Raw genomic sequence first — 22,643 nt, forward strand, 5'->3', positions numbered from 1 at the left:
TTTGCTATATTTTGCGAATCCCTGTTTCCCGGTACTTATTGCCAGTACTGAAAAAACTGGAATAGTAGGGGGGGTGACCCTAGAACGTCCAGAATTCCCCCCTTCGGATTAAGTGGAGAAAGCCCAGACAAAAGATTATCTTTCAGCCCCCAGACAAATAAAAAGAAAAAAAATACAGCGGACTTTACTAGGAAAGGTAACTCCAACGCTCTCTTTCGAGATTTTCAATTATTCCGGTTCTTACGGTATGCACGTGTAGTACAGCTGCCCACTGGAAATCTTTAGCGGCATGTTTACACCGCCGAGAGTTCCGTCTTATCATACCCGCGACGCCTGCTCGGAGGTGAACCTTGAACTTCGCCCTTTCTTATCCTGGTAAGGAGACTTCGGCCCCTGGATTAGATGTTGTGGTGATACCACAATGGGGGTCTATTCCGCAATCCGTTTATCGCGGTGGGATGATAAGTAGATCAAGTGAAGGCAGGTACGATCTGCCTTTCAACTTCACGGAATCTCACTCGCGCCAATGACGATTGGGGGGCATTTTAACGGCTGGCGAACATAAGTGTCGGATGCCTTGCCACAGACGGTGCTCTGCAACCAGGATTACCGTGGAATTTAGCCCTTATGACTACCTATCCATGCCGTACCAGAACCGTATATCCGTCAGCCTCGTATGGTAAACTCGTTAGCGGGTGCGAAGAGCCCGGCTTCCCCAAGCACAAGCATTTATTCTATATCCAGCAACACTTTCCGTGACATGATGTTTACTTTATACGCTAGGCACCTCATTCGCGGGACCCTTTCGGGAACCTGCCCGAACCAGTAGGGGTGCGGAATCTGGGCGTTTTGCGGGGAAGGGGTTGCGAGGTACGATTCTTACGGCAGACTCGGAGGGATTCAGCCGAGGATCGTCTTGTGCGAAGCAAATTGCTAAATTCCTTTTTTCCAATGTACCGTGCAGTAGCTGTGCTTCTGAGACATGCAGGTATGATGCGGGCAAGGCTACAGCTTTTTTTTTTTGTTGTTGTGCCACGCCGAGTCCCTCTTTGCTTCATCTTCATCCTTCTCTCGCTCCTGTGGCACTCATTGTGCTGGCTTGGGGGGGACAAAAAAATGTGGGGAAGGTGGTATTGAGGTTTCTATTTCGACTTGTCTTATTTTGACGTTACCTAACGTTATGTTATGCTCCTGACGCCACTGCACCGCAGTGTCAGGTAAAGCATAGCAGCTAAAAGCACGGACCAATTTTTGCTTTTTTTCCCATTCCGTTTGCGTCTCCCGACTGCTGTGAATAGATGTATACAATGCGTTCTCTCGGTGTACCGTAAGCTTATGCACGGCACCTGATATGATGAGGGAACAGGATTTGGGCTTGAGCGGTCATAGGGATATGGGTTCTTTGCGGAATATCATGCTTTTTATTTTATTTTTCTGGCTTCCGCAATGAGCTAGTTCGCAAGTCTCTTCGGGCCCCACTCGATTCATTCAGCGAGAGGTGTGCGGGGGGGGCACACTATATAAAGGTTGCATGACGGAAATAGGATCCGTGACATGGGATGGATGGCTGAGTGTGAACTGTTTTCTTCTGCACATTTTCGGTTTCGTGCTACAGCAGCGGGAGAGTTGTCGTCATTTGGTATCTCTTGATGGGGATTTCGGTTTTTAGGATCTTTGGCCTGGCTGCGAGTTCTGCAGAGGCGGCCTGAGGTCAGGCTTGAGAAGGTCGTTTCGGTCCTGGTCGTATCCCGGGCTGGGAAGGGTGTGAGACGGGAGATAACGTGAGAGCATGTTCCCTGGGTCTGGAGACGATAGAATTATGCATCGTGGGGATGGAGTGACCGTATTACGATGTATCCATTTCATGCGTTAACCGATCTTCCCGGTGGGGGTGGGAGGTTGGGAATGGGAGAGGGGGTAGGAGGAGGGGCACATTCGCACTATCAGCCCCATTGCTCATCTTAAAAAGTGTACCATCGAATTTGAAGAGCGGATTTTGGAATGTGCACGTTATTCGCTGATATTGATAGTGGGATAATGGGATACAAGGATAAGGGTATGATAGGGGTTACTGTACCGTACATGTATGATACTTCAAGGAGTGGGGCGAAATCATACATCGGCGAAGTAGTCACAGGTGTTGATGTGACGTGCAGGGTGAGTAAGGAGTCATGGCGGGGTAGCCGGAGCTCTATTGTGCAGCAGATGCATATCCTGAGTCCCAAATGACTCGAATTTAAGCCACCGCGATTCTAGCTGATATGGATAGACAAGGCTACCATAACTGTGCAATCTGGTATACCCGGTAGGAAAGACAATTTCTCGAGTGACCGCAGAAATGATTATATAATGGCAGAGCTAGATGGGGCCTGCGTGGCCACTCGGCAAGTCTTCATGAGAAGGAACTTTTCGTTTTCCGCGGAACCGGTCTCTAACCCGCAGTCCCCAATTGTGTGCAGTGCCCCTGAGGCAACCGTATGCTCCGTCTCTGGAGCGATTTCCCCTAGTGGGCATCGTCAACGCTGGGTGGTTTTCATCTATTCTGGGCGCCGTCGTGCGGAGGGTTCAAAGGCAACGGGAAGGTTTAGTGCTAGTTTTGGAGTGTTTGCCTCCGTCCTGTCTTGGGTTTGGGTGAAAATGTGTTTTCTGAGGCACTTTTGGATGGTTGGGCTCCGCTGCGTCGAGATATATGAAACGTGGGCATGTTTTACTGACAGCAGGATACTGACCTTTGGGCGCTGTTCTGTTCTGGATAGTCTAGGAACTTGGGAAGATGAATTCCGGGGGAAGGGGAAAAAGGGGTGATGGTGCCGGAGGCAACTTTCTGACCTGGATCGATCGAATTTCATCATTTGACGACCTACCAAACAGGGTAGGATCGGAATACGAGTCAACTTAATGCTTCGTCCTCTAGGGGTAGTAAGTAGGTCAACCGGCATCCGGTGGATATCACAGGGCATCTGGGCATCTATCCTACCCCGGGATAAGTTTCCCGCCGTGCTTGATATTTCTAGTATCGTAAGGGTCGTTGGGTTGTGGTGTCCGCCCATAGCAATATCCAAAAACGTGCTCGGTTGGAAACATTCCGCAAAACTAGATCGTGAAAACATAGGTGAGATATCCACGCCATGAGATGGGAGAATGTCCCAGAGTATTTTCTTTGGGGGGTGTGGTTGGTGGCTAGTTATGCGGGGGTTGCTGATCCTAACTCGATGTTCATCGGAGGGCACATTGGCTGTTGCCGACCTCAAGATAATCAACAAAAAGGATTTTGGTTTCGCAGCAAGAAGCTTGGTAAAAAAGATTAACGGACAAATTTGTGGGTTACTGATGCTCCGCTTATCATGGTATCATAGGTCGCCGAGAAATGGGATCACGAGATATCATTCGATAGAAATTTCTTCTTGATCACATCTGGACTCAAGCTAATGGGGCTATCTGGACTCGCTTCTCAAGAGCGTTGAAAAGACCACCGAATTGGTTCTAAGCGGGGGAGATTTAGAGTCTTTCCATAGTCACGTAATTCGTTCGCTTATTTTGATCAACAGTCCGAGAACTTGGCAAGCAGATAGATCGGATTTCCGTTCATTTTTACAGTTTTTCAGCTCACCGCTCTTTAGATCCCCCCTTTGCACAACTCGTAACGTTAGAAATGGTACTTTGTGCAGTTCGGCCTCTCTGCCCCGGACAAGAGTTATCCAATATAGCACGCGGGGATGGTGATTGGGTGTGAAAACAAACGACATCGTCAGGGGTAGATCCATTAGAATTTAAAAATCTAAAGGATTATATGCGAAGGGCTGAACTAACTATAGGCTGGTACGAGTGGACCCCTCGTGGACAGCATTCATTGCTATTAATTTTCACTTGTCGTATTCTTTCTGGATCAGCTTGCTGACGTGATATTTCACCCGGGTCTATTCCCGCGCATTATATCTAGAGGTGCTGCCAAGGATGTGAACTAGGCTCTGCCGAGTCCCTGGGAGAATGCCATGGGCTCTCATCTCAGCACTGTATCCCCAGGGCTCGTGGGCACGGGGGGAACGAATGCTCAACCCAGGCACGAATCACGGAGAGACCGATGGCATAGCAATCAATTTACTCTACCTCTCCTATCACCTCTCGTCCCCCAAGATTACCCACCCCGGTGTTGCCAACGGCCCCGTCCGCTCGTCAGTTCTTGGACAAAGATTGCACAGGTCTTGAGCCCCTGGTTAATGTGCGATGAGGTGTTCTATAAAACGCATCGGTAGGGTTGGGGACTTCACCGAGGGCAGGAAAAAGCGCACCGGGAGCACAGCTTTTTGAGCTTCTTGATCTGCACAGACTGTGATGAGATTAAGTTCGGGATGGTTTACCAAAGGCCGGAACACCCGAAGTGATCTATAGATATATTTTTCACGATTTTCTCCCACTGTGTTCATAGAGCGAGGCGCAATCGATGTCGGCGGGGTCTGTTACGTGTGTCCCCCTGGACAAGGGATAGACTGATCGAGTGGTGCTTTGGGGTGGGACATGGTGTTCGACACGAGGATCCGCCTTGAGATTCAGGAGGTGAAGGCAAGGGTCGTTGAGGTTAGCTCGACGATGTGAAGTAAAGCAAAATGTGGTAATCCAAGAACCTATCCTCGAAAAAGGGGGAAGAAGGTAACGGCGCCGGTGGAGTAATATTTGCGTACTTGCGGTGGTGTTTGTGAAAGGAAAGGGAAAAAAACCACAACCCCCTGTTTGCCATAAGTCGCACCGGCAAGTCTGTAACAAAATAGTGCTAAATGTAATATTTATCATGGATTAGAACCTCGCTCAGGGCATCAGGCCCGGCTTCTAGGTGGAGGGGGTCACGAGTGTGATATGGTGGAAAAAAGCGGTGCATGGTCAAAGTTATTTGTTGTGCGGTTGTGTGTGGCCGGAGAAAGGGAGAAAAGAAAGCTAGCTATCCAATACATGCTCGAGAGCGGGTTTATATTCCGGACCAAGAAAAAGAAAGAAAAATGAAAGAAGTGAAGGAGGAAGGGAAGCCAAGATCGGCAATATACCAGCCCCTCGAAGCTGGGTTGGAAACATTGTTTAGGAATTACCACCTTAGGTGTACAACCTCGACTTGGTCGTGGGGGCATGAAAAATCCCGCAAGAGATAACAAATGATTACAGTCGAATAGCATGGTTGCAAATTTGAGAGAAGGACGGAGAGGAGGTGTGAGAAAAGGTCTGGTGTGACCCTACGACAAAAAGTGGTATCATATGATAGTGTGGAAAACACTAAGGTGCCGGAGGCGGTAAGGGGGGAAGCACGTGACCCCCTGCCACAGAGTGGCTTGCATTCAAGTATTAAATTTACTTTGCTACCTAGCTTATTGTCCTCAAAGGCTGATCGAAGGTATTGAAGTAGGGGGGGGGGTTACAGACTTCTCTCCCTGTCGCTTCTGGCACCGCACCGCCCCCGGCTTTATAGTGCTCTAGTAGTGAAAGGAACCAGTTTCGGGGCGAGGCTAGTCTGTACGGTGTGTACGCGCTAAATCCAACATGTTGTGCGAGTGACTAGGTATGACGACAATTCTGGAGGGAAAACAAGTAGCCAGTTTGGGCATTCTTTTAAAGAGAGGAGAATTTAATAAACAATTATGATACTTTTCTTCACATAATTTGTACCCGATTTCACCTTTTTATGGAAACCGCTAGAGGAACATTTTATGTAGGGGGTACAGTTAGGTTGTACTATAAGAAAAGGCCATAAGAGGTGATAAGCGATCCTCTCCCTAGTCTAAAGAAGGAATGAGTAAACAAAGCTCATTAGAATATCTTTGGCTTCCCGGACCCGCTTCTAGGGCCCCTACGGAGTAAGAAACCGCTGGGCAGGAAAATTCAGCTGTCACTTTCTCCAGATAAATCTTGATTAGAACATGGTCTGCTACCGAGGTAAAAATTACCAGCGGATACTGTTATCTCTTAGAGCTCCTAGATTACCCCGCACTTGTCGGCACAAATTTTCACAAAAATCTGAACGAGCGTCAGGCGTCAGATATCATGAAGGGTGAGGATTGACTTTCCGGATTTGCTGATTCGTATTTTGGCCGCAATTTTTGGCTATTGTCATCTCCTCGATCCTGAGCATCTGGATGGCCCAGATGATAAATGGCCCAAATAGGACTGGAGAGGTATCAAGAAGGAAAGGGAGAAAAGGCAAAGTTGAAAAAAATTCACCGCTCACTTATATCTCTCGTGCCAGGTAAGCCACATTTAAACGGCTCGCCGCTCACTGCGTCTGGTATGGGCTAATGGTTTGATGTAGTTTGATGTGCGGTGTTTTCAGTGGGGAAGCCAATCTGTCCTTGGGTATACCTGATAGGATCGCCATTCCGACTGCGGCGACTATGGGGCCCTGTGGTTACGGATTGTTAGCTTGTACGGCCATGCCCGACCCATAAGTGGCATCTGGGGGCTCTGAGTGCCCCGACATCGCAATTGTAACACCGGGTTGTAGACTTGAGGAGCGCGGACCGGGAAGGGGGCTGGAGGGGACTCATTCTCTAGCAGCACCTAATGTTAAATCGAAGGATTGACTTATTGTTGCTGACGTTTGGAGGATTGTCATATTATATGGGTATTGTTCAGGGAAAATAGGCACACTCGCTTCTTTAATCGTTTCAGTAATTTTCTGTAAGTCGCACAATAAATTCTACTCCTACAATTATTTGAAAATCTTCTAGCAAGTACATCTGAATATAGGCTATCATTCTATGCAAAAAAAAACTTCAACCTTCAGATTGCTGACTAAAGCTCTAATATCACTCCAGTTTCAAATTTAAATGTTTTTCTAGGAGGCCAGAGGCTACCCTCGCGAGTACAGAATACTGGGAATTATTCTGCTTGATGCATGATTACTGGCAATTGTACCACTTTTCGCTGCGATGCGTCCATATTATGAAGGTCGGATAGATGATAAACTGGAAAACTTTTCTCTTTAATCTGGATGATGGATTTGAGGATCGGGGTGAAACGAGGTTGTTCGCTTTCACCTATTACTCCCTAAAGTGGGTTTGTTAATCAGAAGAAATACGAGTGATAGCCTGTGATTATGCCAAACACAATCTTTTCACTTGTAGCGTAATACCTCTTGTTTAGGATCGCCAGCTGATTTTCCGGGATGCTCCACGAGCTGGTGAGGAACTCTATCGGCTAATATATCACCATGTCAAAAGAATTGTATCCAAGGCCCACTGTCTTAGACTGCCTTTCCCACGGTAACTGGTATGATTGGGGATCCATTCTGTCGGCTTGTAGTATAGCCAGTCGGCCTCCCCACGCTTCGGCCAAGAGCCGTGGAAGAATTACCGCCAGGGCGAGATGGACCTTAATATCATGCATACAAGGTGTAATCAGTCCTCCTATTACACTCCCTTGCGAGCCTGTTCCAGCTCGCCCTAGATTAAAACCTGCTCCGTAAAGACGAGCTCGGTTTTTACGAGCACCTGTCCTCCGCTCCCTTCCATTATCACTATGCGACATTTCCTTATCCCATCCTATCCGAGCCTCTAAACGGGCGAGGGGAATAATCTGATTATCTAGGCACAAGCACTTTCCAAGAATTTCGTATTCCGACGTTAAAAATAGCGTAGCCTGTCGAGTGACCCCCCCCCCCGCAGTCTGGTTGGAGGATGTGAATCGGAGAGTGGTAGCAGGAGTTGTATTTACGCTTGCTCGATGGTAACTACTATCTTAGAGGGGGTTCGCCGGCACTCAGCCAGTATGATACTGGTCATTATATTTTTCCGAGGAAATTTCCCGAGGGATATGGGTTTCATTTGCGATTTGACTGTAACTTTTGCCCTGCACGTCCTGTTCAATCACCTGCACCCTCTCGCTCCCCCCTGCTTTAAGTCGTGTTACTAGTTGCGTGGTTTTGAGGCATTGCTGGAGTTTCAAGCCATCTGCCGTTGCGGGACGATTTGTGGCCAAGCCACTAGTGCATCATTCCCAATTAGCCGCTTTTGTTGGGTCATCGGCGAGTGATTGTGGATGATCCTGGGTTTAGCTCCGATGCTTTGAACACTTGCGATCTCTGAAATATTGAGAGCCACTGGTGCCGGGGAGGTTAACAGGGGTCGTATGGGTGTGGCACACGGGGGTTTTATTAGCGAACTCAAACTATACGTAGCCATTGCTTGATATTACTACTATCCGTTCTTTGTATTGCATCGTAATACCATTCCCACGCTCCCGCCATAGTTCTTGGTCTATCCATGAGAGCTAACCTACATCAAGTAAATAGCTGACGTGTATACCAATCTTGCGAAAGGAGTCTAGAAGATTCCCTATGTGAAAAAAGAAAAAAAAACCAATCATCTCAAATGAACGGAGGTAGAATTGGGGAAAGAAAAAATCTATATCGCAAACGCAGGTACTCATCCCTCCCTGATCCCTCAAATTAAACGGTTATACACTAAATCATCTTTAAAAAGTCTTGTGGGACCTTCCACCCATGCGCCCGGCAAGCCCTCACGTACGCATCCCTCGCCTCGCCCGCCGTATAATCCCTCACAACGCCGGGTACGAGCCTCGCCGGTTTAACCTCCGACGTAATCGCCATGCGAATCTGCAAGAGTACACTCTCCATACTACTCGCGGCAGACCATCCTGAATTGGTCAATAACTCCATGCACAGTGCCCCACCGGCGGTAACGTGACCACCACCGCCCTCGGCAAAGGCCAGGAACCTGGGTCGCACGACACGCACGAAGGGTGGTGACATGGGGAAGTTAGGGCCGAATCTGAATTCTAAGAGAACGGAGGAGAGGTTTTTAGCGGCTAGGTCTGCAGATAGTGGAATATCTGGGGGGAATGAGTGCAGTTCAATGTGCCATTGGTATACGTTTGAAACTGAGGATGGGTTCATGTAGAAGCCTAGTTCCTCCAGGGGATATTTCTTCTGCAGGGAGAGGAGGTGGTGTAGGTCGGCTGTTAGGCGGCGGGTCCCGGCGGGGCTTGCATAGGTTGGGGGTGGGAGGAGTAGGACTGATGAGATGTTGTGGGTGTCTGGCTGGAAGAGGATAACACCTGTGTCGGAGCAGTGCGGCGAGGTGTTCTTGTTTTCCATGTTTTCGTCCTCCTCATCCGAGAAGTAGGCCATCACGTCGGTAGTTTCGGTGGTGTCGCTCCTGGCGTCGTCATTTTCAACATCTATAATATTAGTGGCGGAATCGAGCATTGAGAATTCATCGAGAACACTCCTATCCGGAGAGTTTGGCAGGGACGTTTGCAGATCTTTTGTGCGAGCGTTCGGTGCTCCAGCCTGTATATGAGCTGACACAAGCCTCACCTCGCGTGGCGGCGGACGCACGTATGGAGCGCTCACAGGGGAAGAAACCTCCCTACCTCGACACTTAGATCCTAGGGCAGGTATCTGCAACGCAATTCCCGCCCTCCCCCTTGGTGAAAACCGAATGTCTTGTTGAAGGTACTCCACGTTATCGCTAAGAGGAGATGTCGGTGTTTGAATATCTATGTTAGCAACCTTGACGAATAGGTATCTCGTCTGAATCCAATTTAATTTATCAACAACCAGGTGCGGCGACGAAGATACAAACTCTCTAGGCGCGTTGACAATCTCATTTAAACAAACGGCATTCTGGACATTCAAGATGCTCTCCAGCCACCCGTGGTTCGTCTCCGACCCGTAGAAGCCCCCCTGATAGCGTGGAAGGCTAGCTGTCAGCTGAGGTGTGGGGGCCTGATGGGGCAAGGTTGGAGGGGCTACACGGTTGGTGGAATAGCCTAGTGAAACTCCCATGTCTAAGCTGTGGTACACGCCGTTGCCAAATGCTCTCCCGTGGGCCATGGATTCGTAATTAAGCCCAGAACGGACGATCGAATGCCAATTTGCCAATGGAGATCCATGGAAAGCGAAAAGAGTTGGATCTGTATTAGTTAATGATATGGGACTTTGAGCAAAAGAGGAAGGTGGGATTTATACATTGTAGGTTTAGCCGGTCCCCCGCTTCCTTCACGCTATTGACGAATCTCTGCTCTTTGTCCGGGGCACCCATAGCAAATCTGAATTGTAGGCAATCGCTTACTCCCAAAACTTTGGAGTCATTCTTCCTCATGGCGACAGGGAGCCCATCTGCGCCCAATTCGTGATCTGCAGGGACGATACAACTGCGGTTACTAGCAATGATCCAGCGCAGGATGTTGAGAGACGAAGGTAAGATTCTGTCAACCCAAGTCCTTAAGCTGGCATTGAGTCCGGACAAAGAATTCGATTTCAGCCATGCTCTCATCTCCCCAACAGAAGGTAACAGATCCAACAATCGAGTGATGGCCAGACATTTCATCCGAATATTAACTTCGTCAAATGCTCTGGTGTGAACGCAAACAGAACCAGCAAATCCCTCCCCCTGTGTGGAATTATAAAAAGCGGGAGGAGCTGAATCTGCCAGCGGAGAGCTCGGTAGCTGATTACGAGAATCCTGTGGCACGTTGATTGGTCGTTCAACATGGACTTCTGGCCAATAGACCTCTGCAACTCTCAGGTGGCAAGGCGCTCGATCTTTACACGGGGAAAAGTATATCCAATCCCCAACCTTCACGCCAGGAGACCCAAAGGGGGTAGAAAAGACAACCCGATTAGCGGGTTCGAAGTATCTCGCCTGGTGCTTTGACTCCGAAGGAACGAGAATGTTCATCCCGGTGGGGAAAGTCCGTAACTTCAGTGCTTCCGCCGCGCGATAGCAAAAGCTAACTAACAAATCCACAACCGTCGGTTGAGTGAGTATCTCACTCTCGATACTAGGGCCGAATCCCAAAGACATGTACTGATACAAGCACAACGGAGAATCGCAGACATACGGCTTCATGGCCTCGAAATCGCTCTGGATCTTATCGTGGCAAACAAGGCAGAATTCTGTACATCGAACGAGATGTCGGATAGCGTACTGCATCGCGATTAGTGGGAACGAGCGTCCTATACCACGGAACTGCTGCTTCGAGAGAGCATCCGCCGCTACGATCGGGTTTAGAGCGGTTTTGGGCTCTGATTGCAGATCGCGGTACTTTTGGTATTCCATGGGTGGGGCGGTGGGGAAAGCCTCGATATCTACGCTTGTGTTAGTCATTAAGATAGCGATATGCTGTTAGTAAAGTTTACCTTTGAATAGTGCTTCTGCACCTTCCCAGCCTAGGTCCCCCTGGAGTCGATACTTGATTAGGGGGACGAGTCTCAAGTTTAACAACTCCGTGATCGCGTTGCTCATGAAGAACGAATGTAGCCCCCCCACCTCCCCTCCCTTCACTCCATCAAGGCCAGCAGAGCCGCGATCTTTAACCTTGGTGAACACCTGAATGCATTCGTACAAACTGGGTTTATAACTCGTCGACAGCCCGGCCCACATTTGCATCTCCCGCCTGACCCGACTTCGATTCTCCGGCTGCAGAAGCCACTCAAGAGTCTTGTAAAGATTCGTGTAGTGGATGATGACAATAAAGTATTTATCTTTATCGAGTAACCATGCTGCGAGGGCTTCATCTGAGATTCCCAACTTTGATATCCGAATGCTAATGGTGATGTAGAACACTTCCCCTTTGAAATCCCCAAACACACCGACTCTGAATCCTGCTTCGCAAACGTGGCGGAGGTCCTCCTTCAACTGGAGTTTCAACTTTCGAGTGAAAGTCTTCGTCGGGGCACCCTCTTCCCAGTTTTTGGGTGCGGAACTCCTACAATCACCAGGGAGATCACGGACAGCACCATCCGGTATATCTGCCTCCCAGTCCAGGTCGGATTCCAGTTCCGTATCCTCATCCTCATCGTCCGAGCTTTCATCCGTGGGATCCGGGCTGAGGGTCAGCGCTCCCACGATCCTCCCCAGTAAATGAGGAAGGTTGTGTCCGGAGCAGGCGTCCTGTACCCTTTCTAGAGAGGAAGTAAAATTCTCGGGCACGTCCTCGCTGGTAACATAGATGAGGTATTTGTGCGCTTTCGGGTATTCATCCAGATCTGCACTCTTCCGTCAACTAAAGTTTAAATGCGAGGGTGGGGCAGGGGGGCGGACCTGGGACGAAAACGGTAATGTCAACCTTGCTGAGATCTTTGGAGGTAAATGTGAATTTTGAGCTACCGTCATCTTCGCCCCGTCTAATATCTGCCATCGTCATCAAGTCAGCGCTCTGAGACACTGGGGCTCATACACTGCACCGGGGACCTACTGGCTAAGCCCTCGAAACCTGAATCTTTCGCCGCTTCAAGGTCTCTCACGAACTCCCGTCGACCCATTATATCCACCAAGTGCAAGCGTCTGATGCCAAATAAAGTCTGTGCAAACGGGAGTCCAAAGAACGGGTAAACGATGGCACGGAGTCAAGGAGTGGAAGGAAAGCGAGAAAGGCGAGGAGGGGATGTGGCACTTTATAAGAAAATCACCGGGAAATGGCAAAAGTGTAGAGGATCCGCACGTAGTGAGTAGAGAGGGCTATGGAAGACGATCAAGTAGTACCGGTAGAGGGTTTAATGGGTGATGCGGTGAGTATGCGAGAGGGTAGGGGTCACACTTATCAGGATCATTGTGGTGCGTTTATGGACATCATCGACGAATACCACACGATAAGCCTGATGACCGGAAGGGGAGGGGGAGGGGGGGAACGCGGGTGGTGAGTCACAAATTAGGTCAGGTCTGACGAGACTACTCGTACAGTATGGTGCTCGAGTACAGAGTACGTAGAGCACACATACCGGTACCCTACCGTATGTGAAATTGTGGAGGAGGAGGCTCTTCCCCATGAAGCTTGTCTATGCAAACTATAATGGGGTAACAGGGGGAACAAACCAAATTAATCATCCTCATCCTCCTACAGGACGCATCGTGTTAGCATCAACGCTGAAACACTTTTAGAGCTGCATGATATCATGGCTAGCAACAAGCTGGTCGCTCGCTTACCCTGCCCACCCTAACTGTCGGTTGAGCCTGGACCTCTCACTACTGGTATCATACTTTAAATTTATTCCCGGACGAGCGAAATACAACAACCCCCCCCCGAAAACATGCCAGACCCCCCCCCGCCACCATCAGCTTCAACAGCGCCCCCACAAAACCTCATCCTCTCGGACCCGCTCCTAAAACCTTTCCTCTCCCCAACCTTCTCCCCAAGCGCCTACCTGAACAACACTCTCCCACCCCTCCTCCCACCGCCAAACCTCAATCCAGCAAGTACTCCAAGACCCGCAAATGCCGAACCCCTCTCCACCCTCTCCTCAAAAATAACAACTCTGCTCTCAACTCTAGATCTGCAGACGCAAACCCTCATTTCTACCCTCCAATCGCAAACCGATGAGATCCTCCGGCTCGCGCCAAGACTCGGGTACGAGGTGGACCTGCTCCGTAGCGATGTGGTCTCACTCGCCGCCTCGCTGAACGAGGACTTGGATGGGTGCGTGCGCGAGTTACGCCTTGGGGGAGAGGAAGAGGGGGAGGCGGGGGAGGAACTACGGGTGTTGGAAAAACTCCGCATGCTTTCACGCGTGCGTGCGCGTTTGGAGGATGTTGTCAAGGTTTTTGGACACGCGATGGATTGGACACTCGAGGGCCCCGGTGAGGACGAAGAAGCAGGACAAGACAACTTGGTACCCCCAATCACTGATCCAGCCCCCCGCACCCCATCCCCCATCCGTGCACTTCGGGGCGCGAAAAAGGCCTCGGGGAGTCATCCCGTTGAAGACGTGCTCTACCATTTATCCACCGGGGACCTGGACGGTGCGAGACAAAAGGTGGCGGAATTACGGGAGCTGTGTAAACTTTTTGAGGGCACGGTTGAGGGGCCCGCTAGGAATGCCGTTGTCGAAGCGCTGGAAGGGAAGATTGGCGAGGAGGAGGCTGGACGGGAGGCGGAGAGACTGAAGGAAGGTGGTAGTGGGGTAGAGGCAAAGAATAGCAGGGCGTCGTTGGATAGGGATACCCAAAGCGATGAGCGTGTCGAAGGAACCGGCTGGGCGGGAGGCAGGGAGGGGTACTACGGATTGATCAACCAGCTATCGAGGATGAGGGGGAATATGACTTGACGCGGCGTGAGGGTTGTGGACTTGGGGTGTGGCGCGGTAGATTAGGCATGTATTTTTTCGGAAAACCGATAGGATGCCCGCCAAAACATAGATAATGGGATAGAATGCCCGTAAGTTGGGGGGGGGGGTAAAAAATTCTAAGCGATGTTGAGTATCATAACTTTTTCGACCCAGTGCCTCGTGGCGCTCAAGCTCGTCTACCTTCCCTCAGAGTTAACCCGGCGACAGCACGCTTCCCCCTGACTTGCCCGACCACGTCACCCTTCCGCTCACCTCGGGATCACTGCTCTCTCACCGTGGGCTTCTCTCCCGGCTCTCTCCCACTTAACTGGAGAACCCATGTGCCCTCCCCCCTAGTTCGCAGGCACCTTCTCTTAGACTCTGTGGCATATAGGGTTGTGCGCATCCTTGGCAGTCTCGCCAGGGTCCCTCCTTCCGGCCCCCCTCCTGCTGCCCATCACAGGTTCCCCCTCTTTCCTGTTCCTAAAAGCGTGCTGCAAGGCCATCCTCTTCAATAAGTGGGGCACTCAGTACCCCCCCTCCCATCTTATCGATACTTCCTGTCATTGTACCCTCACTCCTTGATGGGTTTGGACAAGTTTATCGCGGGTCGTATACAGAAGATGAGGACAGGGAAGAGCTACTTTGCTACCCAACCTGATCAGTCTTGGGTCAGCTCTTCCTCTCTCTGTCCCTACTGTGAGGAGGAGGATGAGTTTTTCACTCACACTGTCCTCCTCTGTAATGAGACTCTAAGGAGTACTTTACAGATAGTCAAATCTATACCTATACTGGTATCAAGAGACTACCGCAATAGGAATGGAAGTAGACAAGAGTCTACCAAATAGGGGTACTGTTGGTTAAGTACCTCAGCCGGACATGTCACTTCCTACTAGATGGTACCTGAGTCTAGTAAGAAAGGGTGGTTACTTTATTGAGTATGGAGGTCTATTCCTAAAGTTTTGTATATGATACGAGTAAGGACCATAATACTAGCAGGAGTGATCTGAATTAATCAGGTGGAGTGCTCTGAAAGTGTGGTGGATGGGAAGGAGAGGGGAGTAGAAAATATTCATAAAGATGTACTGGTATGAAAGGGGGAGTAGTTTGAGGGACTAAAGGTCGTGGCTAATAGGATTTAGGGTCCTGTACTATGGGCAATTTAGGAATAAGGCTAGAAGTAGAGTTTCTCCCACAATGGAGATGACTTCTTTTCATTAAATTTTGAGCCTGCATAAGTTAAAACCTGACTATTAGGCGGAGACAATTCGTATAGACTCAGGATTGTTTAGGCCAATGGAGATTTGTTTGATAGACAGAGATTTGTTTAGGAAGGCTCAAAGGGTTACTCGTTTTATTTATGACTACTAAGAGTATATTAAAGTAGAATTGAATCATAAAGACAATATTATATTGTTAAGGTCTCTTCTCTATTGTTAGATGATGTCTGAAGACTTGGGGGAGGGTGTAACCGGTACGGGTACTCGGTTATTGGTTTTGTTTTATGTTTTGTTTTAAGTATCACTTTGATACTTGGTTTGTTTTAAGTATCGTTTGATACTTGGTTTTGTTTTATGTTTTGTTTTAAGTATCATTTGATACTTGGTTTTGTTTTCTATTTTGTTTAAGTATCGCTTTGATACTTGGTTTGTTTTAAGTATCGTTTTATACTTGGTTTTGTTTTATGTTTTGTTTTAAGTATCGCTTTGATACTTAAGGAGTTTTACCGACGTGTATCGATTGATACCTTTGATTAGTTTCGTTCATGCTAGACATGAACAGATTTGTGTATTTAAAGAACGCCTGTTTCTACGATAGAAAAGGCAGACTTCGACAGACAGTATTTCAATATACTTGGTTGAACGGTTACTTCTTTGTTTCTCAGTACACCCTCGAAGCCTCCTTTAGTTCTCAGCTCTCGCCTCCTCTCTGGAAGAGCAGGCCACCTGCCAACTATCGTATCCTTTACCGATAGCATGATTAGCACCTTGTGAACACATTACATTTTTTTAACCTCAGTAAGTGGTTAGGAACCTGTCCCCGGATTTAGGCCTGATCAAGCTATCGATATCCACCTCAGAACACTAGCGGAGAGAAGCGGCAGAATCACGGCACATTCGGCTTCATCTTAAACCCAAGATAGAGTCTTTGACGACCAGGAGTGGGAAGCAAATCCCACGGCAAGACCTTACAAGAAAGAAACAACCCCGGTGCTCTGCTAAAGAGCCGGGCGATCCTGCATACAAGGAAGATACACAACCTCCAGGAGAATTCCCTTCTACTCCAGCAAAGAAGCCTTCCTTTGAACCTCCAATTGACCCCGAATCCAGTAGCGAATCAGATATGGCTAGCATAGGAGGAGGGCCTTCTGGAGGAGGACCTGGTGGATGAGGAAAGTCTCGGGCTAGGTCTGAAGAAGAGGAGGTACTCGCAGCATTTGAACCCCCTAAGTTTAAACTCCACGTCCCAGCAAAGTTTACAGGAGAAGGAAAAGACCTCAAACCTGAAGCTTTTGACCGATAGGCGACGGAACTCTCACACTTCCTACTCTTACAAGGAAAGGATGTGGAAGACCCTACAACCGGACTTATCGTTGGATCATTCTGCGAAGGAAAGGCAACCGACGCATACCACCAATGCTATAAGGAATACGGTGGGAATGTAAGATTAAGAGGAACTACAGTTCTCGATTACCTGAAAGGACGATTGCAATCCTCTATAACCAACGACTTCCTATAGAACAAATTCAACCAGCTCCAGCAAGTTAACGGAATGCATGTCAAGAGAATCACAGATGTGGCTACGGACCTGATGATGTATAAGGACTGAATGGAGAGAGGAAGTATCTCCAAATATATCCTGAAGCGTCGATTCTAAGACACTATGCACCCAACCCTCCGGCGAGAAGTAGAACCTCTCGAGGAAGGCGGCGATGATATTGCAGTAATAATTGCAAGAGCAGAACGAAAGGACGCCATTCTCCATGAGATCAAGGCCTACAAAACACAGACATCCTCTAGCAGGACTAGCCAGCCATGGCACAAAGCCTCCAGCAACTCTGAAGAGGATACCCCATGGGTTTTTAAGAAAAAAACAATATCCTCGAAAGAATCGAGATGACGAAAAGGGGAATGTTTTGAATGTAGAAAAACAGGAAACATGGCAAAGAACTGTCCTACGAAGAAAGGGAAAGGAAAGGCAATTAAGCAAGAGGCATAAGGCCAAAAATGTTGAAAGCGATAATACCCAATCCAGCGAATATGAAGAGATCCATATCGGATATATTGAAATGGAATGCAACAGTGTTTGACCTCCGGCTACATTCAAAGCACACACCACCCTGGAAGGTACTATCCTGATCAATGGTAAAAAGGCGCGAGTCCTATTCGACACGGGCGCAATTGGAAAAGATATGATAAGTAATGCCTTTGTCTCTGTCCATGGACTCCTAACTCGAGACCATAACCAACCCATACCAGTCAATATGGCAGTAGATGGATCACGACCCACAAGCCATAAAACCTGTAGTGCGACCATTCGACTTGGTTCTGAAGTCCTACCCTCCCAGGAAAGGCTGGTTGGAAACTTAGCCAAATACAATGCCCTAATAGGCATGCCATTCCTGAACCGCCACAAAGCTATAATCAGGTATGGGGAATCAACCATCAATTTCCCAGATCAGAAGGTCAGAGTCTCATGCAAGCCAACAAGCGGAGAGTACCGAGCCGCAGTCTGTGAAGCAACTACCCAACAACTATTGGATGAATACTCTGATGTTTTCCCTGATCAAATACCCGAAGAACTACCGCCTATGAGAGAGGTAAACCACCACATCCGCCTCCGAGACCCCTCCAATCTCAAGAACCAACCCACCTACTCTATTCCTGACGCATACAAAAGCCTACTTTGTGATTGGATCAACCAACAACAAAGAAGAGGAGTCATCTACCGGGCAGAAGCCCCAGGTGCCGCTCCTATGTTTGTTCAACCCAAAGCAGATGGCAAAAGAATCCGGCACTTGGTTGATCTCAAGCTACGGAACGAAAACACGGTTATGGACAGCTCCGCTATCCCAAACCAAACCCAGATCCTAAATGCAATTGGACAGGCTAGATTCTGAAGTAAGATTGACCTAAGCGATGCCTACTTCCAAACAACGTTAGATCCAGAAAGCGAACGCTATAACAGTTTCAAAACACACTTCGGAAGTTTCATTAGCCGAGTTATCTTACAAGGTGATATGAATGCGCCCGCCACCTTTATGCGAATTATGGAAAACCTCCTGAGCGAATACCTCCACCATTTTTGTAACGTGTTCGCAAGGTGCTAATCACATTATTGGTAATAGATACGATAGTTGGCAGGTAGCCTGCTCTTCCAGAGAGAAGGCAAGAGCTGAGAACTAATGGAGGCTTCGAGTGTGTACTGAGGAACAAAGAAGTAACCGTTCAACCAAGTATATTGAAATACTGTCTGTCGAAGTCTGCCCTTTCTATCGTAGAAACAGGCGGTCTTTAAATACACAAATCTGTTCATGTCTCAACATGAACGAAACTAATCAAAGGTATCAATCCATACACTTTGGTAAAACTCCTTAAGTATCAAAGCGATACTTAAAATAAAACATAAAACAAAACCAAGTATCAAACGATACTTAAAACTAACCAAGTATCAAAGTGATACTTAAAACAAAACATCAAACAAAACCAAGTATCAAACGATACTTAAAACTAACCAAGTATCAAAGCGATACTTAAAACAAAACATAAAACAAAACCAAGTATCAAACGATACTTAAAACTAACCAAGTATCAAAGTGATACTTAAAACAAAACATCAAACAAAACCAAGTATCAAACGATACTTAAAACTAACCAAGTATCAAAGCGATACTTAAAATAAAACATAAAACAAAACCAATAACCAAGTACCCGTACCGGTTACAATTTTGTTTGGGTCTACATTGATGATATTCTCATCTTCTAGAACACCGAAATAGAACATGCCTACCATACAGGATTAGTTTGTACCAAACTAAGGGAAGCTAAATTCTACACTAGCAGAAACAAATCAATTCTGTTTGCCGATAAACTCGATATCCTAGGACATGTTATAGATGATGAAGGAATATGTGTAGCCCCAGGAAAAATAGCCTGTTTAACGGAATGGTCAACACCCCGGAATCAAAAGGAACTCATGCGATTCCTAGAACTAGTCAACTATATTTCCCAGTTCCTCCCACACCACGCCACTGTGACAGCGCCGCTTACAGACCTTACTGGCAATGCAGAATTTGTCTTGACCTACACTCAGGACCAAGCCTTTACCAACATCAAGGAGTTGATTAAAAATGCCAACGTTATTCAACCTATCGACTATAGTAAACCAGAACCAATATGGCTAATTACTGATGCATTAGATGTTGGAGTTGGAGCATGGGTAGGGCAAGGGGCCTCCCATGAAACAGCAAGACCGGCGGCATAATACAGCAGGAAGTTCACTAACTCACAGATGAACTATGGAACAACAGACAAGGAAGCCCTTGCTGTGATTGATGCTCTCGCCGCTTTCAACTACATCCTGATGAGCAACACCTTCACCAATGTTACCGACCACCAACCTCTCACTAATCTAAAAACAGAAAGAATACCTGGAAGGAGAAGAACAAGATGGATAGGCGAAATCAGCAAATACGATGCAAAAATCATCTATACCCCTGGAAGAACGAACTATTTAGCTGATGCTCTCTCCCGCCTATATGAGAATCAGGACCTCGCAGATCCTCCTCTTGTTCATGATCACACAAGACAAAATGAAGACAGCCCTGACGACACCTCCGATGAACAAGAACCATCGATGGCTACCGCCAGCTCTGCCACTCCCTCCAATACTTTCTCTTATACTATGTACAGCGCTGCCGGAACGGAACGTGGAAAGAACATTGACGAAGAATGGAAAGACAATTGCACGCTCCGCAGCACACCTCCTCACGAACTTGAACAAAGCAGACTTCACTGGTCCCACTGTTATCATGACACCTGCCCTTTTCACCAGACTGAGATTAAGTTCGGCAACAGATACAAGCGACCGTAGTATATGCCTGCTGACGAATCCAAATACATCAGCTTCGACACCGCAGAAGGAGCAGAAGAGATGATTGATGAAAATGAATCAACCCAATCTCCTCATATCCTTAATCCTGCTCCAACATGATACCAAGGTCTTGAAGAACTTGAACAAGCAGCAGCCTACGTGGATGCAATATCATATTTTCACCCCCCACAGTCAGCCCCGCCATCATCTCCTCCCATAATCGATTCACGACCACTATATGGTGGACCCTTACGAGTATACAACAATGAAACCATTGTCTCGGTCATACCCGCGACTATTCCGGGGCATCGTCGTCAAGTCTATGAAACCTTTGAGGAAGAGGAAGCCCCTATCGAACCAACAAGAGGATCCCTAATTGAGGATGAACGAGATGTTAGATCGACCACAGAAGAATTAACCTCCTCTTTCCGAAGCCAAATGATAGCAGGCTATCGCCATGACCTCATTTACTTCAAAGCCATGGATAGCTCCAGGCATGGAGACCTCGCCCCTTACAACATATCAAACGGAATAGTCGATACAAGCACCCATTATGGTGAACATTGCCTATATGTCCCAAAAGGCCATATGTTCAATGGAATGATTATTAGAGAATATGTCATCTCTGAGATTCACAACAAAGGACACCACAGTGCGGACCACAACCTTCAATATGCCTCAGAATATGTTTACTGGCCTGAAATGCGCAAGGATTTCCGCGATTTTGTCAAACAATATGAACTCTGCCAGGCAAACAAGGAGCGAACACAACTACCTGAAGGGAAAGCGCAGACCCTCCAACTACCATGTGAAATATTCGATTCCTACGCCATCGATTTCGCAGGACCTTTCAACAAGTCGGCAGGATATGATACCATCTTGGTAGCTGTGGATTGATTCTCTGGATACACATGGCTCATACCAATGAAGGTTACCGATTCCTCCAAAGACACCTGGAATAACCTCCAACGATACCTGTTTACCCTCTATGGGTACCCCTTATCTATTGTCAGTGATGCTGATCCCCGCTTTACTGCCAGATTCTGGAAGCAAACCTTGACCTCTCTCGGAATAAACCACATTATAGCTGCCCCTGGACACCATGAGACTAATGGCCAGGCAGAACGAAAGATTCACGAGGTTAAGACCAGAATTAGGAACATGATCAATGAACAACAAACCAACTGGGAACCAGCCCTTGTTGAGCTAGCTGCATATATCAATGCCAGACTTTCAGACACCTTGGGAATGTCTCCATACAAGGCAATCTTCGGCCGCCAATATCCTCTCCTACCTACAACCCTATTCAAGAACTCCTCAGTCCCCGCCTCCGATGACCACTTAAACCGCCACCAAGCAATTCTGAATGACGCCTTCTAAGCTGTTAAAGCTACTCGATTCCGAAGCACCACTACTGCTCAGAAACGACGACGCAAACATGTCCCTATTCCGGCAGGAGATATGCTCATGGTACATGGAAACATGTTCATTACCAATGTTGGACGCAGCAAAAAATTGCAACCCCGGGGGTGAGGACCTTTCAAAGTCTTATCCTTTGACGAACATACAGAAAACTACGAGGTCCAGATGGATGGACGCATGTATCGCCGCAATACTGCAGTCTTTCACGCCTCAGCTATCAAGCAATTCCATCCAAATGATGACTCTAAGTTTCCTGGAAGAACCCACTCTCGGCCTGCGCCTATCATCATCGATAAGAAAGATGAAGTGGAAGTTGAAGAAATCAGAGACCACCGCCTTTGGCATGGAAATGATCAATTCCTAGTCAAATGGAAAGGATATCCAACGAGCGAAAACAGTTGGGAACCACTGGAAGGACTAGAGCATGCTATGGATATGGTAAATGGATGGTGGAAAGACAATATGCCAAATGGATCCCTCCCCCCAACGATCAACTACATCACCATGTGCTGGACACCCACGATGCCGGAAACTGAGCGATGGCATGCAGAACTTGAAGCTAGAGATGGATTTTGGGCGCCATACTTTGAGTCAGAATTCGAAAGCAGCGATGAGGAAAACCAAGCTATGGAGCAGGCTTTCGACAACCTTATCTAGTCGCCAATCACCATCTGAATACCATAACAATGTCAAACTATGTGGAAGTCAATGTGAGGCTGCGACAACAGATTGTTGGACTGTTGTTAAACCGCGATGTTATCCAACTTGAAGCCTACTTCGAAATCCTCTGGATAGATTACTGTCCTGATTGCGATCATGCTTGGGTTGATGTACAATGCGAATCTGGTATTCGTGACTACTGTGATTTACATTTCTTTGAGTCTAAGTGTTTTCTTAAGATTTCCTCTTGTCCCTGGTGTGATACTTATGATGAAGAGTTTCTTGCTGAAACTGAAGCCATGAGTTTCTCGGAATCTGCTTTTGATGACTATGAGGTTTTGTTTGTTTAAACAGTTGTTTTGTTTTGGGGAATGTAACCAGTACGGGTACTCGGTTATTGGTTTTGTTTTATGTTTTGTTT

General features: G+C 47.7%; 2 protein-coding genes; one reads left to right on the forward strand and one right to left on the reverse strand.

Moving 5' to 3' along the window:
* Window positions 1-8,440: 8,440 nt before the first annotated feature.
* GSTUM_00001820001 (uncharacterized protein) lies at window positions 8,441-12,144 on the reverse strand (the record flags this gene model as incomplete). Its single annotated transcript, XM_002835951.1, has 6 exons — window positions 8,441-9,300; window positions 9,379-9,664; window positions 9,755-9,915; window positions 9,971-11,092; window positions 11,144-11,992; window positions 12,048-12,144. 6 exons carry the CDS (start codon window positions 12,142-12,144, stop codon window positions 8,441-8,443), a joined length of 3,375 nt encoding a protein of 1,124 aa, XP_002835997.1.
* An 889-nt stretch (window positions 12,145-13,033) lies between these two features.
* On the forward strand, window positions 13,034-14,204 carry GSTUM_00001821001 (uncharacterized protein; the record flags this gene model as incomplete). XM_002835952.2 has 1 exon in its annotated part: window positions 13,034-14,204. One exon carries the CDS (start codon window positions 13,034-13,036, stop codon window positions 14,045-14,047), a length of 1,014 nt encoding a protein of 337 aa, XP_002835998.1. The 3' UTR covers window positions 14,048-14,204.
* Between the last annotated feature and the right edge of the window lie 8,439 nt (window positions 14,205-22,643).

This window comes from Tuber melanosporum, assembly GCF_000151645.1.
Source record: "Tuber melanosporum whole genome shotgun sequence assembly, scaffold_120, strain Mel28".
In the NCBI taxonomy this organism is placed as follows: domain Eukaryota; kingdom Fungi; phylum Ascomycota; class Pezizomycetes; order Pezizales; family Tuberaceae; genus Tuber; species Tuber melanosporum.